This window comes from Anomaloglossus baeobatrachus, chromosome 3 (genome assembly GCF_048569485.1).
Source record: "Anomaloglossus baeobatrachus isolate aAnoBae1 chromosome 3, aAnoBae1.hap1, whole genome shotgun sequence".
Lineage (NCBI taxonomy): Eukaryota > Metazoa > Chordata > Amphibia > Anura > Aromobatidae > Anomaloglossus > Anomaloglossus baeobatrachus.
The window spans coordinates 665,427,781-665,447,688 of record NC_134355.1 but is presented as its reverse complement, the minus strand read 5'-3'; the positions used below and the strand labels follow the sequence as shown (position 1 = coordinate 665,447,688).

The following is a 19,908-nucleotide window of genomic DNA, read 5'->3' as shown; positions in this document are numbered from 1 at the left end:
CTTGCCGCTACTCTACCCTGACCACTAGACAGCCATCTTTTTTAGCCATATGTGCCAACCTGACTCTGTTACGTACAATCCAGAAATTCACGTGAATTTATCATGTTCAACATACAACATATAGTTACATGATGGGTCGCAGACACCCTTCTACACTACAGCGGAGTTTCTTTTACTCATACAATTGAATCTAACGTTGAATTTCTCATGTTTTACAGAGGGATGAAGCTGCGTTTTGCTAATCTGCTGATGCTGATACTATTACAGGTGAGTAGTACATAAGCAAAATCTGCATCTTGAATGGGCAAATAAGTAGTTCCTGAACAACTGTAACAAATCTTGTAATGTCTTCATAGGGGCAGATTTCTTCCATCTTTTCCGTCCCCGACAATGAAAATGAAAATAGTGCTGTGTTTTTCAGCTCTGAAGACATAGATGAAAAACATACAGTGAGTATTTCTGGAAACTTCAGTAACTATAAAAATAATTGATAACACACAGAACTCCATTATATTCCAGATGTAATTATAAGGCTTTATTTTAGTGATTGGTGTTACCTCTCATTGTATTTCTGCCCCTGATAATAATAGAGAAACTGAGCAGCCCAAAAGTAAAAAAAGACTATATTTAAGCAGAGTTTTCCAGGCTTAAAGGAAACTTGATAGATAACCACAAATTCTCCCAAATTGCAACCATAGTGGTGTGTAAAAATGTGTTTGCCCCCTTCCTGATTTCTTATTCTTTTGCATGTTTGTCACGCTTAAATGTTTCAGATCACCAAAGAAATTTAAATATTAGTCAAAGATAACACAAGTAACACAAAATGCAATTTACACATTAAGTGTTTTATTATTAAGGAAAAAAGAAATCCAAACCTACAAGGCCCTGTGTTAAAAACGTTTTGCCCCCTAAACCTAATAACTGGTTGGGCCTCCCCAACAGCTGCCATAAAATGTTTGCGATAACTGGCAATGAGTCTTTTACAACGTTCTTGAGGAATTCTGGCTCATTCGTCTTTGCAGAATTGTTGTAATTTAGACACATTGGGGGGTTCCCAAGCATTAACCACATTTTTAAAGTCATGCCAAAACATCTGAATTGGATTTAGGTCAGGAACTTGATTAGGCCATTCCAAAGTCTTAATTTAGTTTTTTTTTAAGCTTTGGGACTTCAGCAAACCATAGTGAGAACTGTTATCCATAAATGTCGAAAGCATGGAACAGTGGTGAACCTTCCCAGGAGTGGTCGGCCGACCAAATTACCCCAAGAGTCCAACAATGAATCATCAAAAGGTCACAAAAGACCCCACGACATCATGCAAAGAACTGCAGGCCTCACTTGCCTAACTTAAGGTCAGTGTTCATGACTCCACCATAGAAAGAGACTGGGCAAAAATGGCCGGCATGGCAGAGTTCCAAGACGAAAATCACTGCTGAGCAAAAGGAACATAAATGCTCATCTCAGTTTTGTGAGATAACATCATGATGATCCCCCAGACTTTTGAGAGAATACTCTGTGCACTGACAAGTTCAGAGTTGAACTTTTTGAAAGGTGTATGTCCCATTACATTATGCGTAAAAGTAACACAGCATTTCAGAAAAGGAACATCATACAAACAGTAAAATATGGTGGTGGTAGTGTGATGGTCCAAGGCTGGTTTGCTGATCAAGGACCTGTAAGACTTGCTGTGGTAAATGGAACCATGAATTCTGCTGTCTACAAAAAAATCCTGATGGAATGTGCCATATGTTTGTGACCTTAAACTGAAGCACAGTGGGGTTATGCAGCACGACAATGATTCAAAACACACCAGCAGGTCCACCTCTGAATGACTTAAAATAAACAAAATTAAGACTTTGGAGTGGCCTAGTAAAAGTCTTGCCTTAATCCGATTGAGATGCTGTGGCATGACCTTAAAAAAGTGCTTCATACCCAGAAACCCTCCAATGGGGCTGAAATATAACAGTTCTGCAAGGATGAGTGGGCCAAAATTCCTCAAGAACGTTCTAAAAGCCTCGTTGCCAGTTATTGCAAGCGCTTTAGTGTAGTTGTAGCTGCTAAGGGTGGCCCAAGCAGTTATTAGGTTTAGAGGCAAACAGTTTTTCATAAAGGGCCCTGTAGGTTTGGATTTCTTTTTCCTTTAATAATAAAGACCTTCATTTATAAACTGCCTTTTTTGTTTACTTGTGTTATCTTTGTCTAATATTTAAATTTGTTTGGTGATCTAAAACTATAAGTGTTAAAAGCATGCAAAACAATAAGAAGTCAGGAAGAAATAAACACTTTTTCACACCACTGTAGTTTATTTCAGAGGTGTACTGTTGCATCCCCCATCCCAGTCTTCAGTGCAGGGGATCTCGATAAGTCACCTGAGGTATGCAGTGGGACAAAGGAGAGGATGTAAATCTCTACAATGGGATGTGATTATGGTTCCTGAGGCAGGGTTAGTTTGAGGGAATAGATTGTTCCCTGGACAAGCTCTGTAAGGCCGGGGCCACGTAGGGGACTAATGCGTTCCTCGCATGGCACTCGGCTCATGCTGGCAGCACAGCGGGAGCCGAGTGTCATGCGAGTGTCACTGCGACTGAGGTCCGATCATGTGATCGGACCTCAGCTGCGTGGGACGGGCTGGTACTCAGTAGTGGAGGGCCAGCGCTGAGGAGGGGAGGGAGGGATTTATCTCCTTCTCTCCTCCGTAGCCGGCTATTGTCAGTCTCGCCCTGCACTCGCAGTACACTGGTGTATTGCGAGTGCAGTGCGATTTTTCTCTCGCCCCATAGACTTGAATGGGTGTGAGAGAAACCAGGAATGCATTACAGTTGCAGCAGAAATGCAGCTTAGCTGTTTTGGGCCCTCCGCAAGTAGGGCCACATCCCGGCAGGTGATAATAGTGGTTATAGTGGAGTTCAGTCAATGTGTGGTGCACATGGGGATGGGAAGGAAACAGTCCACACAAATATTGCAGTTTCAACTTGCCTTTTTACTGAATGGTTGGACCTGGACCTGCTGGTGCTGGTTTCAGGTGTTCCCTCTCCCCTTGTTCTTCTTGTCAGTTGTGACCTGGGCCTGGACTAGTCAGGTCGTCCCAGGTAGTCCCATGCACACACACACCCTCCCTGAAAAGGTGACAGTAGCCAACTAAGAAACCCTTGTCACCATCCTCCAGGTTTGATGCCCACACCAGGGGGGCGGAGCCAGGCAGTTGGCTCCGCTTACCAAGGAGTTCACAGGCCTGGAGGCGGGAAAAAGACACAGTTCAGTGTGGAGTAGTCTAGTCTTGACAGGGAAGGTGAGAGGTTGAGTTCAAGGGCAGACCTGTGACCAGGCCTGCCAATAGTCTGCACAGGTGGCTGGGTTGGAGCCCAGTCACCTCTGGCAAGGAGGCAGATGGTGGTGGCCGCCTGCAGAAGCTGGGATTACAGCCGGTGTACCGAACCGGGGAACCGATTGGAAACCGGAGCAACAGGAGGGGTACTCAGACCCCACTTCTGAGTAGTTCCCCCACTGAAGTCCTTGCGTGTAGCGCCAATCCCCGTGCAGAGCGACGTAACCCCCGGGTCCGTGAGGAGCTTGAGCCACCACCCACCATACGAGCACGGATCCGAGCGGCTCGGCGGTCGCAGCCGAGCCCGCGGGACAGTACATTTGCTGTCCTCCATGTACACTTGCCTGTGTTGGGATCCCATGGCATGGAGCAACTTGGTGAGCCCCTCTGTTCAGTCTTGGTCCTGTTGCAGGCAGCTTGAACTATTTAAGGGCTTCAATCCCCAGTCCCCTCTTTACTGCTGAAGCTTCAGACTCTTTGGGTGGTGAGGGACCCTGGAGATCCCCTCACCTGGCAGAACTAACAGTGTCCATAAAGGGTCCCACTTTCCTAGGGATCTGCACCCTGCCTTGTGCCGAGTCCTGTGAACCTTGGTTCCGTACTTCCACAGGTGCCCCGCGGTTCCTGGAGTCCTTCGCTTCCACAAGTAACCCACGGTTCCTGGAGTCCTGGTTCCGTACTCCATGATTCTCGCTCCTATTACAGCTTTCACTTGTTACTGCAGGTCTTTCTTCACCTGTCTTTCCATACTCCTCACTTTCTCCTCCTTTCACTTTCACTTCCTGTCACAGACTACTGTCTCCTTCAGAATCCTCACTCATTCAGACTCACTACACTTCTTCCCGCCAGCTCCCAACCAACCACTGGCCCTCCCCTTGCTGGGTCTCTTCCTACAGATTGGGTGGCTAGTATCCAATCAGTGCCCTTCCCTTTTACCTGCTTCTAGGCAGTGTCCCAGTCTGGAATTGGGGTGTGGCCTGATGGTGCTGGTGAGTTGACTTGCATGGATATTCCGGGGTTTGGGTTTCCACTGGTTACATTTGTAGCATCTGAAACCTCAGGGTTGCTACACTTAGCCCCAACTCCGGGATCCTCATATATATGAGTAGTGGACTCATTCTTGCTTTTTCAGCAGGCAAAATAAGTATCCTAGAAAAGTTCATTTTAATCAAGGGACAATAAAGGTAGAAGGATCAGTATTTTGACCTTGGACAATCATCTCAGATTTAGGAGAGCTGCAATCAGAACTATTTTTAAAATAATGTCCTCAAGAATTTCATAGACAGAACTAAATAGATAAAAAAGGAAAAACTACAAAATGCAAAGCCAAAGCCAAGAAAAAAAGGCATTTATAGTAAACAAATAAGACTGTTAAAGGGGTATTTATTAGTGATGAGTGAGCACTACTATGCTCGGGTCCTCGGTACTCGTAACGAGCAGTTGGATGCTCGGATGGGCACGATTTGAGTACCTGAGCATAATGGAAGTGAAAGGGAGATTGGAAGATTGTTCTGGAAATTTTCCTGGAAAAATGCTCAAGTCTCCTATTTACTTTCATTATACTCGGGTAATCGAGTCGTGCCCATCCGAGCATCCAACTGCTCGTTACGAGTACTGAGCATGGTAGTGTGGGCTCATCACTAGAGATGAGCCACCCCCTAGAGTTCGAGTTCGGTTCGGTTCGCCGAACGGTGCCCCGTTCGACGAGCCGTTCGACGAGCCATTCGTCGAACCGTTCGTCGAACTCTCGAACCCCATAGGAGACAATGGGAGGTAATCACACTCAAACATATAAAAACACCTGGAAACCACCCTCAAAGTTGTCCAAAAGGTGCCAAACAACTCCCAAGACATCACAAACACATGGGAAAGTGAAAAAGACAAATACTCATGCGAAAACTAAACAGCTGGACGAGGAAAAAAAAGAGGAGGAGACACACAGATATAGGCATGGCATGCCCTTCTAAAATCATGTAAAACATAGCAAGGGGACTCCAAGCAGATTCTTCCTTTTTTCCAAACATTGGGCCCCGCAGACACCACTTCAGTGGCAGCACTTGTGCCCCAGTTGCAAACTGGACAGGTTGATTTGCATCAAACACATTCAAAAATACGCCAGCCTTAACTGTCCCCAGGATGACACCGGGGTAGGTAGCAAAGTCTTTGCTGAAACATGACTTGTTTATCTTGGCTCCTTTTTAAAAACACAGCAAGCAAGGGTTACTCCAAGCAGAGTCTCTCTTTTTTCCAAAAATTGGGCCACACAGACACCACTTTAGTGGCAGCACTTGTGCCCCAGTTGCAAACTGTATGTGTTGATTAGCATCAAGCACATTGAAAAATATGCCAGCATTAAGTGTCCCCAGGATGACACCGGGGTGGGTAGCAAAGTCTTTGCTGAACCATGACTTGTTCATCTTGGCTCATTTTTAAAAACACCGCAAGGGTTACTCCAAGCAGAGTCTCCCTTTTTTCCAAAAATTGGGCCACACAGACACCCCATCAGTGGCAGCACTTGTGCCCCAGTTGCAAACTTGACAGGTACATTTGCATCAAGCACATTCCAAATCCACAAGCCTTTATTCTCCACAGGATGACACAGGGGTAGTAAAGTCCTTGCAGATCCATGACTTCTTCATTTTGATGAACGTTAGTCTGTCCACATTGTCACTGGACAGACGCGTGCGCTTATCTGTCAGCACACACCCAGCAGCACTGAAGACACGTTCAGAGACAACGCTGGCAGCTGGACACGACAAAATCTCCAAGGCGTAAGTGGAGAGCTCTGGCCATTTTTCAAGATTTGAAGCCCATAATGAGCAAGGCTCCAGTTGCAAAGTCATGGCATCGATGTTCATTTGGAGATACTCCTGTATCATCCTCTCCAGCCGTTGACTATGTGTCAGACTTCTTGCCTCTGTTGGCCTTGCAAAGGATGGTCTAAAAAAATTATGAAACGATTCAATAAAATTGCTGTTACCAGGACCAGATACGGCGCTGCTGGTATGGTTAGACTGTTGATGATGAGACCATCCCATGTTTGTCAAGTTACAACTGGGAGATTCACTCCGTGCACCACTGGGGTTTGGTGGAAAAGCCGAGCTAAGATTGAGTAACAGCTTAGGCTGATACTCCTGCATACGTGCGTCCCTTTCTATGGCTGGAATTATTTCACAAAATTTGGACTTGTACCGGGGATCTAATAGTGTGGCAACCCAGTAGTCATCATCACTTCTAATTTTGACAATCCGAGGGTCATGTTGTAGGTAGAGTTGAGCGCGGTTCGCGGTTCGAGGTTCTCCAGTTCTAAGCTCGAGTGATTTTGGGGGCTGTTCGAGATCGAACTAGAACTCGAGCTTTTTGCAAAAGCTCGATAGTTCTAGATACGTTCGAGAACGGTTCTAGGAGCAAAAAGCAGGGCTTTTTACAGCTACAGTGTGCAGGAGCCATCGCTGGCAGCCTGCCAGAAGCTGGTAACCAAGATAAACATCGGGTATCCAAGCAAAACGCTTTGGTTAGTAACCCGATGTTTATCTTAGTTACGTGCAGGAAGCCCACACTTTCCCGCTCAGCTCGCTCCGCCCCCTCCTGCCCGCGGCATGTACACATACATACACACACACACACACACACACACACACACACACACACACACACACACACATGGTCCCGCTCGGCTTACCTGCGGTGATGAAGTCCCGCCATCCCGACCTCAGCGCTGTCACTGTCCTCCATGGCCGCCGCTTGTCACATCACCTCTCGCTTCCAACCCGAGACTGACTAGCGGTGACGTCACGGACCTCTCGCGATACTTGATGTGAAGGCGCCGGTCATTGACCTCAGTGACAGGGGCTGTCAGTGTGCTGGAGATCAGCGCAGGTAATGTACCTCGCTGACAGCAGCACTTGTCATGCCCTGCAGTGACCTGGGCTGACCCATTGATGTTAGCTCAGGTCACTGCACTGCTCTCCCAGCCAATGGGGAACATCCTGAACTTCATTGACTGGGACAGTGTGGATCGTCATGGCAACCCCTTGGATTACAGCAGACCTGGATTTGTTTTTCATTCTAATAAATTGGTTAAAGAGGGAATGTTTTGGGGAGTGTTTTTTCAAATAACAATGTGGTTGTCGTCTATTTTTTTTTATTACTGACTGGGTTGGTGATGTCGGGTATCTGATAGACGCCTGACCTCACCAACCCCAGGGCTTGATGCCAGGTGACATTACACATCTGGTATTAACCCCATATATTACCCCGTTTGCCACCGCACCAGGGCGCGGGATGAGCTGGGGCGAAGCACCAGGATTGGCGCATCTAATGGATGCGCCACTTCTGGGGCGGCTGCGGCCTGCTATTTTTAGGCTGGAGAGAGTCCAATAACCATTGACCTCCCTAGTCTGAGAATATCAAGCCCCAGCTGTCTGCTTTACCTTGGCTGGTGATCCAATTTTGGGGGACCCCTACGTGTTTTTTTTTTTAATTATTTATTTAATTTAAAATAACAGCGTGGAGTGCCCTCAGTTTTGGATTACCAGCCAAGGTGAGGCTGCCAGCTGTGGTCTGCAGGCTGCAGCCGTCTGCTTTACCCTAGCTGGCTACAAAACTAGGGGGAACCCTACGTCATTTTTTTTTCATTTTTTTGGCTAAATACAAAGCTAAGCACCCCTTAGTGCCACATGAAAGGTACCAAAGGGTGCTCCACTTTTTCTCCACTTTTTCTCCACTTTTTCTCCACTTTTTCTCCACTTTTTCTCCACTTTTTCTCCACTTTTTCTCCACTTTTTCTCCACTTTTTCTCCACTTTTTCTCCACTTTTTCTCCACTTATTCTCCACTTATTCTCCACTTATTCTCCACTTTTTCTCCACTTTTTCTCCACTTTTTCTCCACTTTTTCTCCATTTTTTTCTCCATTTTTTTCTCCACTTTTTCTCCACTTTTTCTCCACTTTTTCTCCACTTTTTCTCCACTTATTCTCCACTTATTCTCCACTTATTCTCCACTTATTCTCCACTTTTTCTCCATTTTTTTCTCCATTTTTTTCTCCACTTTTTCTCTGTTCTTTTTCTATGGTCGGTCTACCCATTAGCTCTGCCATGCATACTGTAGCTCTACACCTACTGCACATGTTACTTTATGATTGACATCTCTTTCATACCAGAGCTGTCTAAGTCTACTCTGACCCCTTATTTGTCATTACTATATTGTCCTTGTACTGTATTATGACATTTGTATCATGTGTTTCATTTCTTGCTGTGTTGCAATTTTTTTGCTGCATCCCAATTGTACCTCTACATTGTTCGAGTTTATGTTATTGTTCTCTCACTCTTATGTGATACTGATTATTGTCATTTTTCATGATTACATGCAGATAAGTCCAATCTGACGAAGGCTCAGGCCAAAACGTCATTTGTAACTTGTTTTGGACAAAAACATATATGCTTATGAAAAAAATGTTTTTCTTAATACGGACCAATAAAGAGTGATTTTGCATTACTATCCGTTGTGACTTACTGACTTAGTCTGGGAGATTTAGAGTGCCGAGGTTACTCACTAATTTTATCTATTATTACCTCTGAGCACCTATATACCAGTGAGCAGAGCTTCCTCTACAGTAGTTCTCCTGATTAGGCATGCCCTTACCTCATGAGCAGGGCATTGCAGCTTTGGTAGCAACCATTACGACATGGTCTCTGCTGCTGTGGACCCGGGGAGAGTGAGTGCAGATTCATTGCACCCACACTCCTCACATGAAGGGTCCGCACTCCTAGAAAATGGGGGATACGTTCCCTGAGTGTCTCCCCCCCATATTCTAGACGGTCCAGAGTCGTCGTGGGACCCCTTTATTTTTTTTCTTACAATAAATTGGTGAAAGAGGAAATGTTTTGGGGACTGTTTTTTCAAATAAATTTCTTTTGTCGATTTTTTGTTTTTGTTAGTACTGACAGTTTATGATGTTGGGTATCTAATAGACGCCATGACATCACAAACTGCTGGGCTTGATCTCAGGTGACTTTACAGCTAGTATCCACCCGATTTATTACCCTGTTTGCCACTGCACCAGGGCACGGGATGAGCTGGGGTGAAGCGCCAGGATTGGCGCATCTAGTGGATGCGCCACGTCTGGGGTGCCTGCGGCCTGCTATTTTAAGGCTGTGAAGGCCCAATAACTATGGACCTTTCCACCCTGAGAATACCAGACCACAGCTGTCCGCTTTACCTTGGCTGGTGATCCAATTTGGGGGGGACCCTACTTTTATTGTGTAATTATTAATATTTATAAAATAATTATAAAAAAGAGCCTGAGGGGACCTCCACATTGGATCCCCAACCACGGTAAAGCTGCCAGCTGTGGTTTTCAGGCTACAGCCGTCTGCTTTACCCTAGCTGGCTATCAAGAATGGGGGGACCCAACGTCATTTTTTTTTTTAACTATTTTTTAAATAGAAAAAATTAATGGGCTTCCCTGTATTTTGATTGCCAACCAAGGTAACGGCAGGCAGATGGGGGTGGCAACCCATAGCTGTCTGCTTTATCTGCGCTGAGAATCAAAAATACCGCGGAGCGCTACGTCATTTTTTTAAAGATTTATTTTTACAGCACTGTGATGTCCAGCAATTAAAATACAGGGAAGCCCATTTTATTTTTAGTTATTTAAATAAATAATTAAAAAAAATATATATGGGCTCCCGCTGCATTTTTTGTATTGCTAGCTAAGGGTAATCCAAGCAGCTACTGACTGCTAACCCCCACTGCTTGGTGTTACCTTCACTGGCAATGGAAAATCCAGGGAAGCATTTTTTATTTTTTTTGCCAAAAAACTACAAAAAAAAGGACGTGAGCTTCGCTATATTTTTGTATGCTAGCCAGGTACAGCAGGCAGCCACGGGCTGCCTCCAACCCCCAGTTGCCTATTTGTACCCGGCTGGGAACCAAAAATATAGGGAAGCCCGTTTTTTTTTAATTATTTCACTTATTTCATGAAATAATTAAAAAACAAATGACGTGGGCTTCGCCCCATTTTTGTGTCCAGCCGGGTACAACTAGGCAGCTGGGGATTGGAATCCTCAGCACAGGTTAGCCCGAGGTTTCTGGGCGCCTCTACTGCGGATTTCAGTCCGCAGCCGTCCCAGAAAATGGCGCTCTCATAGAAGCGCCATCATCTGGCGCTGTATCCAACTCTTCCAACAGCCCTGGAGCCAGGTGGCTTGTTGGGTAATCATGAGTTAATACTGGCTTTGTTTTACTAGCCAGTATTAAGCCAGAGATTCTTAATGTCAGGCACGTTTGACCCGGCCATTAAGAATCTCCAATAAAGGGTTAAAAAAAACACCACACAGAGAAAAAATACTTTAATAGAAATAAATACACAGACACATTAGAGACTCCATCTTTATTACCCTCTGTCAGCCCTCCACGATCCTGCTCTTCTGTCTTCTTTCTTTCTAGTGTAGTAGTAGTGACGATTGTAGTGAGGAAGGATGAGATTCACCAGCTCATCACTTGGGGCTGGGGAACCTCCATCCTCACTACAATCCTCACTACAATCGGGAAGCAGCGTGCAGCCTTCACTCCGTGAATGATCAGTGCTGGCTGTCAGCGATAATAGCGGTAACGCTGACAGACGCGTTACCATAGCAACGGTGCTCTCGGAGCCGCGGTTAGCGGTGACATCACCGCTAACTGCGTTGCTATGGCAACGGTGATCTCCGTTAATGACCGGCTGTGTCAGCCGGTCCCTAACGGAACGGGGAGTCGACCGTGTGCTAGAGCATGTCGCCGGTACATGGCGATACACATATGTGCACCGTGTACCGGAGAGATGCACTCGCAGGTCCTACATGACGTGTCATAGTCATGTGACCAGTCTGTAGCCAATGAGATAATAGCCACGTGACTGGTCACATGGCTATTTTGACGTCACGATAGGTCCTGCATCTCTGCTGGCAGTGCAGGTCACCGGGAGGATTCAGCGATCATCGGATGGAATAGCGGCAGGAGACAGAGTGCAGAAGGGATCGCGAGGACCGGTAAGTGTTATGGCAATGTTTATTAACTGTTTGTGTACATTTATCATGCATTTTTATGTGTTTGTGATTGCCTCCCATTCTAGCCTATACGTTCGAGTTTGGTTCGTCGAACGTTCGACGAACCGAACTCGAACGGGACCCCCGTTCGGCGAGCCGACCTCGAGCCGAACCGGGACCGGTTCGCTCATCTCTAGTTGTAGGTAGTGCAGCAAGAAGGCGCTCATGTGTCTTGCGCAGCCATGCGGACCAAGTCCACGCTGTGTTTGTGGCATAGAGGTGCTAACCGTTCTTTCTTCCTCTGACATCTTCCCCCAACCTCTTTCAACTGAAATGTGACCAAGGTCTCCCTCATCTGCTGAGTCTTCCATGTCCATGGACAGTTCGTCCTCCATTTCTTCATGTTCTCCTGCACCTTCCTCAACTTTTCGCCTGCTACCATGCGCCCTTGTTGATCCCTGTCCCCCATGGTCCCATGCCTGCCGCGTTGGGGATGATGAACGTCTGGACCTTGGTGATGTTGTGTCTTGCGCATATGAATCCTCATGTACTTCCTCTCCTTCCTGTTGAACCACCCCCTGACTCCGAATAGTGTTTAGCGTGTGCTCCAGCATGTAAATGACTGGAATTGTCATGCTGATAATGGCATTGTTAGCGCTAAACATATTTGTCGCCATGTCGAAACTGTGCAGAAGGGTGCATAGGTCCTTGATCTGAGACTACTCCATCAGGGTGATCTGCCCCACCTTTGCATCTCGTTGGCCCAGGCTATACATCATGACGTATTGCACTAGTGCTTGGCGGTGCTGCCACAGTTGCTGTAACATGTGGAAAGTCGAATTCCAGCGTGTCGGCACATCGCATTTCAGGCGATGAACCGGCAGGCCGAAAGACTTCTGGAGTGATGCAAGTCGCTCAGCTGCGGCGCTTGAACGGTGGAAGTGAGCAGACAGTTTTTGTACCCTGTGCAGAAGACCATCTAGGTCGGGATAGTGTGTTAAAAATTGCTGGACGACAAGGATCAACACGTGAGCCATACAAGGCACATGTTTCACCTTGCCAAGGCGAAGGGCCGCACCCAAGTTTGCAGCATTGTCGCACACGGCCTTATCTGGCTGCAGGTTGAGTGGAGACAACCATTTATGAAACTCGGACCACAGAGCTGCCCACAACTCAGCCGCTGTGTGACTCTTATTTCCAAGACATTTCAAGCTAAAGACCGCCTTATGCCGTTGCGCTCTGCTGCCAGCATAGTAATGAGGGGTGCGTGATTCCTTGTGCGCTGTTACAACGCTGGTAGCCTGACCAGGCAGGCTTGGGGCGGAGGTGGAGGACCCAGATGAGGTTGAGGAGGCAGAAGCGTTGGAGGAACTTATACATACAGAGGATTGACGCACAAGTCGTGGGTATGGCAAGACTTGTTCAGCAGACCCTTCTCCATCTATCACCATAGTTACCCAGTGCCCAGTCAGCGACATGTAACGCCCCTGTCCATGCTTACTGGTCCAAGTATCGGTGGTGAAATGCACCCGGTCACACACAGAGTTTCTCAAGGAAGCGGTGATGTTGTGTGCTGAAATAAACTTCTGTCCCTAATCTGTAGAGCGCTGTGTGTATAACGTACACAGCTGGAGCGGCGCCAGGAGCTGCATGAGCGGTAACTGACACCCAGACGCAGAAAGCAGATAATGGCGCCATGAGGGAAAATGGTCATATTTATAATGCAAGGACATATGACATGGACAGCCTGACACATGCCCTTGCTTGTCTTGCAAAAAAGACCACTTAGCTGTGTATCTGGGATTGGCTGACATGCTGGCCCGCCCCACTGCACGCACGCTTGGGAAAAAAAAAAAAATGGCGGTCGCCATTATCCCAGCAGCACTGATGTAAACGTGCCATCCCCGCACAATATACGCTGAAATTAGATAATAGTGTGAATCACAGAGTGACTCACACTATTACAGTGAAAAGCCAGCTAGTAAATAGCTAGGCTTTTTGCTGATCGAACCGTTCTCGAACGTAATTCGAGCTATCGAGCTTTTAGCATAAAGCTCGCGTTTGCGTTCGATCTCGAGCACCCCCAGAATCACTCGAACATGAAATTGGCGAACCTCGAACATCGCTCAACTCTACTCATCACTGGTATTTATATCTTATAAAGGGATAGCGTATCTCTAGTATTTGATAATTGAAGTCTAACTTCTGGGACCACCATGATTCTGAAAAGAAAAGGGAACCAGCTCTGATTTAAAGCTCTGTCAGCTTGTTGGTTATCCTTGCAAAGAGTGTTTCCCCACATACACATCCGCGCCTCTTAACTGAAAGAAGAGTTGTTCTCTCCTTCTCTTACATAGCAATGCAGGCAAAACCAATAAAGTGAATACAGTGCTTTGTTCCCTTACCTTCATTTGTGCAGAGCATTTTGTATTTGGAGATGCTCTGCTGTGTTTCTTTGAGCACTTGCTGATAGGTTGTTTGACAGCACTGGTTTACATGCAGGTTCTGGCAGGTGCTTTTTCTCAGGTGTTCCACATTCCTGGTAATTACTCTGTTTCATTAATGAGCATGCTCTCCCAGAACCTGGCCAGTTGTACTCTCTGGTTCTACAGTTGTGCTCTTGGCTCTTGATTGTGCTTGTGTTTTGATCTAAGCTTCTTGACCTCGGACTGTTTATTGACTCCTCTCTGCCAGCTCCCTATTCTTGTCATTTCCTCCTGGCTTCTGACCTCAGACCATTACCTGACCATGTCTCTGTCTGCTCTCTGAGTTTAATACATACTCTCCTGGAATTCTGACCCTCGACCTGTGACTTGACTGCGTTTCTGCTTACTCCATGTGTCCTGTTTTATCCTCCTGTTTTCTGATCCCGACTTGTCTGACTGCCCTTCTGTCTATACCATCCGTAAGAAGTGACTAACATCACAATTTCAATGTGGACAGCATTGTAACTGGAAGGCAATGATGTTATTTGCTCCATTTCCAAGATACTTAGCCTGATCCAAGGCATTTAGATATTGGGTGAGGGCAGAATATTGAATCATTTGCCACGGGTGAATAAAAGTTTAGCTTTGACTTTACAGTATTAAAATTATGACAATTTCATATCTATAGACCAGTGTGTATTGTATCTGCCACTAGCATTATGCCTCACACAAACCTTTATGTTTCAGAATGAAGCTTTTATGCCTCCTTGCGAAGATAATGACTATGTAAAACACAAAAGAAGTTTACGGAAACGAGCAGCAGGGAGAAATGTGGATATCGCAGCCGAGATTGTTGAGAGTATGGTAAGTACAGTGCCATTAAGTGAAAAAGATAAATACTAGATTTTATTCATTTTTATGAAATCTAAAGGGTACTTTACACACAACGATATCGCTAATGATATATCGTCGGGGTCACGGTGTTTGTGACGCACATCCGGCGCCGTTAGCGATATCGTTGTGTGTGACTAAAAGGAGCGATGATCAACGATCGCAAAAACATCAAAAATCGTTGATCTTTGACACGTCGCTCCTTTTCATAATATCCTTAGTGGTGCATGCCGCTGGTTATTCATCGTTCCTGCGGCATCACACATTGCTATGTGTGACACCGCAGGAACGACGAACATCTCCTTACCTGCGTCCACCGGCAAGGAGGAAGGAAGAAGGTGGGCGGCATGTTCCGGTCGCTCATCGCCGCCCCTCCTCTGCTATTGGGTGGCCGCTTAGTGACACCAAACGAACCGCCCCCTTAAAGGAGAGATTAATCGGTGTCTCCAGCGACGTCACTAAGCAGGTATGTGCGCGTGACGCTGCCGTAGCGATATTGTTCGCTATGGCAGCGATCACCCCTATGACGAAACAGCGACATGGGCAGGTGCTATTGCGCACGACATCGCTAGCTATCGCTAGCCATATTGCAGCGTGTAAAGCACCCTTTAGAGTAAAGGGTGCTTTACACGCTGCGACATCGCTAACGATATATCGTCGGGGTCACGTCGTTAGTGACGCAGATCCGGCGCTGTTAGTGACATCGTAGCATGTGACACCAATGAGCAACGATCAACGAGCGCAAAAGCGTGAAAAATCGTTGCTCGTTGACATTTCCTTAATATCGTTTCTGCTGCAGGTACAATGTTGTTCGTCGTTCCTGCGGCAGAAACACATCGCTATGTGTGACACCGCAGGAACGACGAACATCTCCATACCTGCGGCTGCTGGCAATGAGGAAGGAACAAGGTGGGCGGCATGTTCCGGCCGCTCATCTCCACCCCTCCTCTGCAATTGGATGGCTGCCGTGTGACCTCGCTGCAACACCGCACAAACTGCCACCTTAGAAAGGAGGTGGTTTGCCGGCCAGAGCGACGTCGCTGGGAAGGTAAGTCCGTTTGACGGGTGTTAGCGATGTTGTGCGCCACGGGCAGCGATTTGCCCGTGTCGCAGAACCGACGGGGGCGGGTACACTCGCTAGCGATATCAGTACCGATATCACAGCTTGTAAAGTACTCTTAACTCTTCTGTGGTTCACACACATCAGGAAAGCTTTTTGATTCTGCATATCCCTGTGGTATATGTCTTACCTAGAAATACCCCCAACATTCTGCACTCATGTAACATTTTTTCTACCTGCCTCCTCTGCAGATAATTTTGATGAGGGGGTATGTATTACAAAACTGCAGATATTTGTAGTCTGTAACCGTGGAAACACATAGGTCTGCATAGGAAGTGTAGACATAAAATGGTAGGGGATATTTTAATAAAAAGTATTTACAATTTTTCATACACTATTGATGAGGGAATCTGCTAAAATTCAACAGATCTGCTTGTATTTTCACAAGGAAGTTGGACTCACTTCAGATTTATTTGTTGTCAATCACATATGCCTTATTTTATGCGCAGAAAGAAAAAAAATACTCATTTTACCGTGGCCATAATCTAGTCAGTGATTTCAAACCCTGTCCTATTTTGTCCACTATCATGGTGTCTTCTCCTTTTGTGTCCTGACATCCTTCAATACCTCAGTGATGGTGACTAGGCCTCAAAACATCATGACATCTGTCGCACTGATGTCAGGATATTGCTCCTTATGTATGTCGTGTCAAGGCCTTATGCGACGTAATGTTAGTAACTCATATGACATCATGTAAAGGCCTCACGTGATGTCATGTCATGGCCTCACACGACTTTATGTAAAGGCCTCACACAACATCATGTTAAGGCCTCAGCCAACTTCATGTCAAGGCCTCAGGCAACTTCATGTGAAAGCCTCACACGACATCATGTCAAGGTCTTGTGCAACATCATGTCAAGGCCTCAGGCGACTTTGTGTCAAGGTCTCACGCGACATGTCAAGCCTCATGTGACATCACGTCAAGGTCTCAGGTGACGACATGTCAAAGGCTCACACGACGTCATGTCAAGGCCTCGTGCGATGTCATGTCAAAGTCTCACGTCACATGTCAAGCATTATGTGACATCATGTCAAGTCATCATGCAATGTTATGTCAAAGCCTCAGGTTACGACATGTTAAGGCCTCACGTGATGTCATGATATCAGGGTGACATCATAACGTTCTGAGGCCTAGTCAGTAATGAAGTGGCGAAAGATACCGGTACACGGCAGGAGAACGTGCCTGAAGACTAGACTGGAGCAGATAGAGGGTTGTGTACTTAAACAGGTGAAGCCCGGGGCGAGATGAGTTTAATTTTTTGTTAAACTTTTGCCTAAATCTCTGTAATTTTTAAACAAGTTGCCAAAACTCGTACTTCTCAATCCTTTGAATTTTTAGAAATTGCAAATAAATTAGATTTGTTTAGATACAATTTATTGACCTCTAGAATGTACTGTATAATTTAAGTCATAAAGAATGATAAATGTGACTGTGTGTATTATCAATTTCCCAGGCTAATACCCCATTTTCAGCTTTGTCATGCAATCTCCCGGCTATACAGAACGAGATTCTGGATGTTCACAATGCATATAGAAGAACGGCTGTCCCATGTGCAAAAAATATGCTGAAGCTGGTAAGTCAAAAAAAGGTGAAATTAGATGGTTTATAAATGTCACTTCATACATAGGGCTCTGTATCCATAAGGTTCTAATGGCAAAAATCATGATCAATGTCGCCTCCTAGTGGTAAGTCCAGTAGACTGTGCCAACATCCTGATATCGGCCTTGTGGTACAAAAAACGGTGAAAGTAAATGGTTTATAAATGTCACTTCATATATAGGGCTCTGTACCCCTAGGGTTCTAATAGCAAAAATCCTGATCAATGGTGCCTCCTAGTGGTAAGTCCAGTAGACTGTGCCAACTTGCTGACATCAGCCTTGTGGTAAAAAATATACTTACTGTATGTGCCAGAACTACAATAAAATGTTACTTTTATGAAGTGCAAAGGTAAGTCGTATTAACTGGTAAAGTAATTATTCGCATTTAATATGTTTTTAAACTTTTTTTTTACTGTTACATGAAGTCTATGCAAATATTCAGCATTTACAGAGTTGATCCTTATTTTTCCAGATATCTGCCTTTTGGCCCAGGAGCCGGATATCAGCTTCTGGGCCTAATTTTGACTGATAACAAGTTTGTGCCACATGAGTTCTTGGAGTTTATCACAATTTGTGTGTTTTTCTTTGTCGGCCCATTTTATGAGGACTGACCACAGTACCTCAATGAGATTGAGATCCTCCTAAGTTCTAGGAGTTTCCTTGCCATGGACAAGTTTTCATTTTAAAAATCAAGAGATGGATAAGTGACAGTATTGTCCCTAAATCGTACAGAATGGGTGCACAAAGTTCGCAAACAAACAGGGGGAAAGGTAAAGCACACAACTTTGTCTGTCCACAGTCAACAGCAGGGAGTCCCATTTGTGACTGAGTCTTAAACTTAAAGCTGGGTTTACACACTGCAACATCGCAAACGACATCGCTGTAACGTCACCGGTTTTGTGACGTTACAGCGACCTCCCCAGCGACATTGCAGTGTGTGAAACCTATCAGCGACCTGGCCCCTGCTGTGAAGTTGAGATCGCTACAAATCATTCAGGACCATTCCTAGGTCCTTTGTTTCCCGCTGTGCAGCATGCATCGCTACAAAGTTTCAGTGTGTGAAGACTTTGCAGCGACTCCGCGGCTCTGTCTGTGTAGCGTCCTGATTAGCGGTCACCGGTGAAGGATTCACCGGTGACCGCTAATCCCCCGAGTGACTGAAGTGTCCCCCCCTCTCTCATACTCACCGATCCCCGATCCCCAGCGCTGCACGGCGTTCACTCTTGCTCCAGCGGCTTTTCCTTTTTTGAAAAAGCCGGCCGCTCATTAAACAATCTCGTATTCCCTGCTTTTCCCCGCCCACCGGCAAATGTGATTGGTTGCAGTGAGACACGCCCACACGCTGAGTGACAGCTGTGTCACTGCACCCAATCACAGCAGCCGGTGGGCGTGTCTATACTGTGCAGTAAAATAAATAAATAAATTAAAAAATCCGGCGTGCGGTTCCCCCTATTTTAATACCAGCCAGATAAAGCCATACGGCTGCAGGCTGGTATTCTCAGGATGGGGAGCCCCACGTTATGGGGAGCCCCCCAGCCTAACAATATCAGCCAACAGCCGCCCAGAATTGCCGCATACATTATATGCGACAGTTCTGGGACTGTACCCGGCTCTTCCCGATTTGCCCTGGTGCGTTGGCAAATCGGGGTAATAAGGAGTTATTGGCAGCCCATAGCTGCCAATAAGTCCTAGATTAATCATGTCAGGCGTCTCCCCGAGATTCCTTCCATGATTAATCTGTAAATTACAGTTAAAAAACACACACACCCGAAAAATCCTTTATTAGAAATAAAAAACACTAACAAATTCCCTCATTACCAATTTATTACCCACAACAAAGCCTTCCTTGTCCGGCGTAATCCACGGTCCTCCGACGTCGCATCCAGCTCTGCTGCATGCAGGTGACAGGAGCTGCAGAATACACAGCCGCTCCGGTCACCTGCACGCAGCTAATGAAGAGAGTCGTGTGATCGGCTGAGCTGTCACTGAGGTTACCTGGATCCAGCGGTGGATGCAGCGGTGGCCGCGGGTAACCTCAGTGACAGCTCAGCTGATCGCGCTACTCACCGCCGCTCCGGTCAGCTCCACGCAGCAAATGAGGTGAGTAGCGCGATCAGCTGAGCTGTCACTGAGGTTACCCGCGGCCACCGCTGGATCCAGGTAACCTCAGTGACAGCTCAGCCGATCACACGGCTCTCTTCATTAGCTGCGTGCAGGTGACCGGAGCGGCTGTGTCTTCTGCTGCTCCTGTCACCTGCATGCAGCAGAGCTGGATGTGACGTCGGAGGACCGTGGATTACGCCGGACAAGGAGGGCTTTGTTGTGGGTAATAAATTGGTAATGTGGGAATGTGTTTGTGTTTTTTATTTCTAATAAAGGATTTTTCGGGTGTGTGTTTTTTAACTGTAATTTACAGATTAATCATGGAAGGTATCTCGGGGTGACGCCTGACATGATTAATCTTGGACTTATTGGCAGCTATGGGCTGCCAATAACTCCTTATTACCCCGATTTGCCAA

The 19,908-nt window shown here is 46.2% G+C and overlaps 1 protein-coding gene across 1 annotated transcript in view; it reads left to right on the top strand.

Annotated features, from left to right (window-relative positions):
• Positions 1-222: 222 nt before the first annotated feature.
• Positions 223-19,908, top strand: part of LOC142295734 (cysteine-rich venom protein-like) — a 112,241-nt gene continuing 92,555 nt past the window's right edge. Inside the window, exons 1-4 of the mRNA XM_075338825.1 lie at positions 223-267; positions 357-449; positions 14,527-14,643; positions 17,245-17,364. Of these exons, the coding sequence (XP_075194940.1) occupies positions 223-267; positions 357-449; positions 14,527-14,643; positions 17,245-17,364 (375 nt within the window). The remainder of the gene's footprint in view (positions 268-356; positions 450-14,526; positions 14,644-17,244; positions 17,365-19,908) is intronic.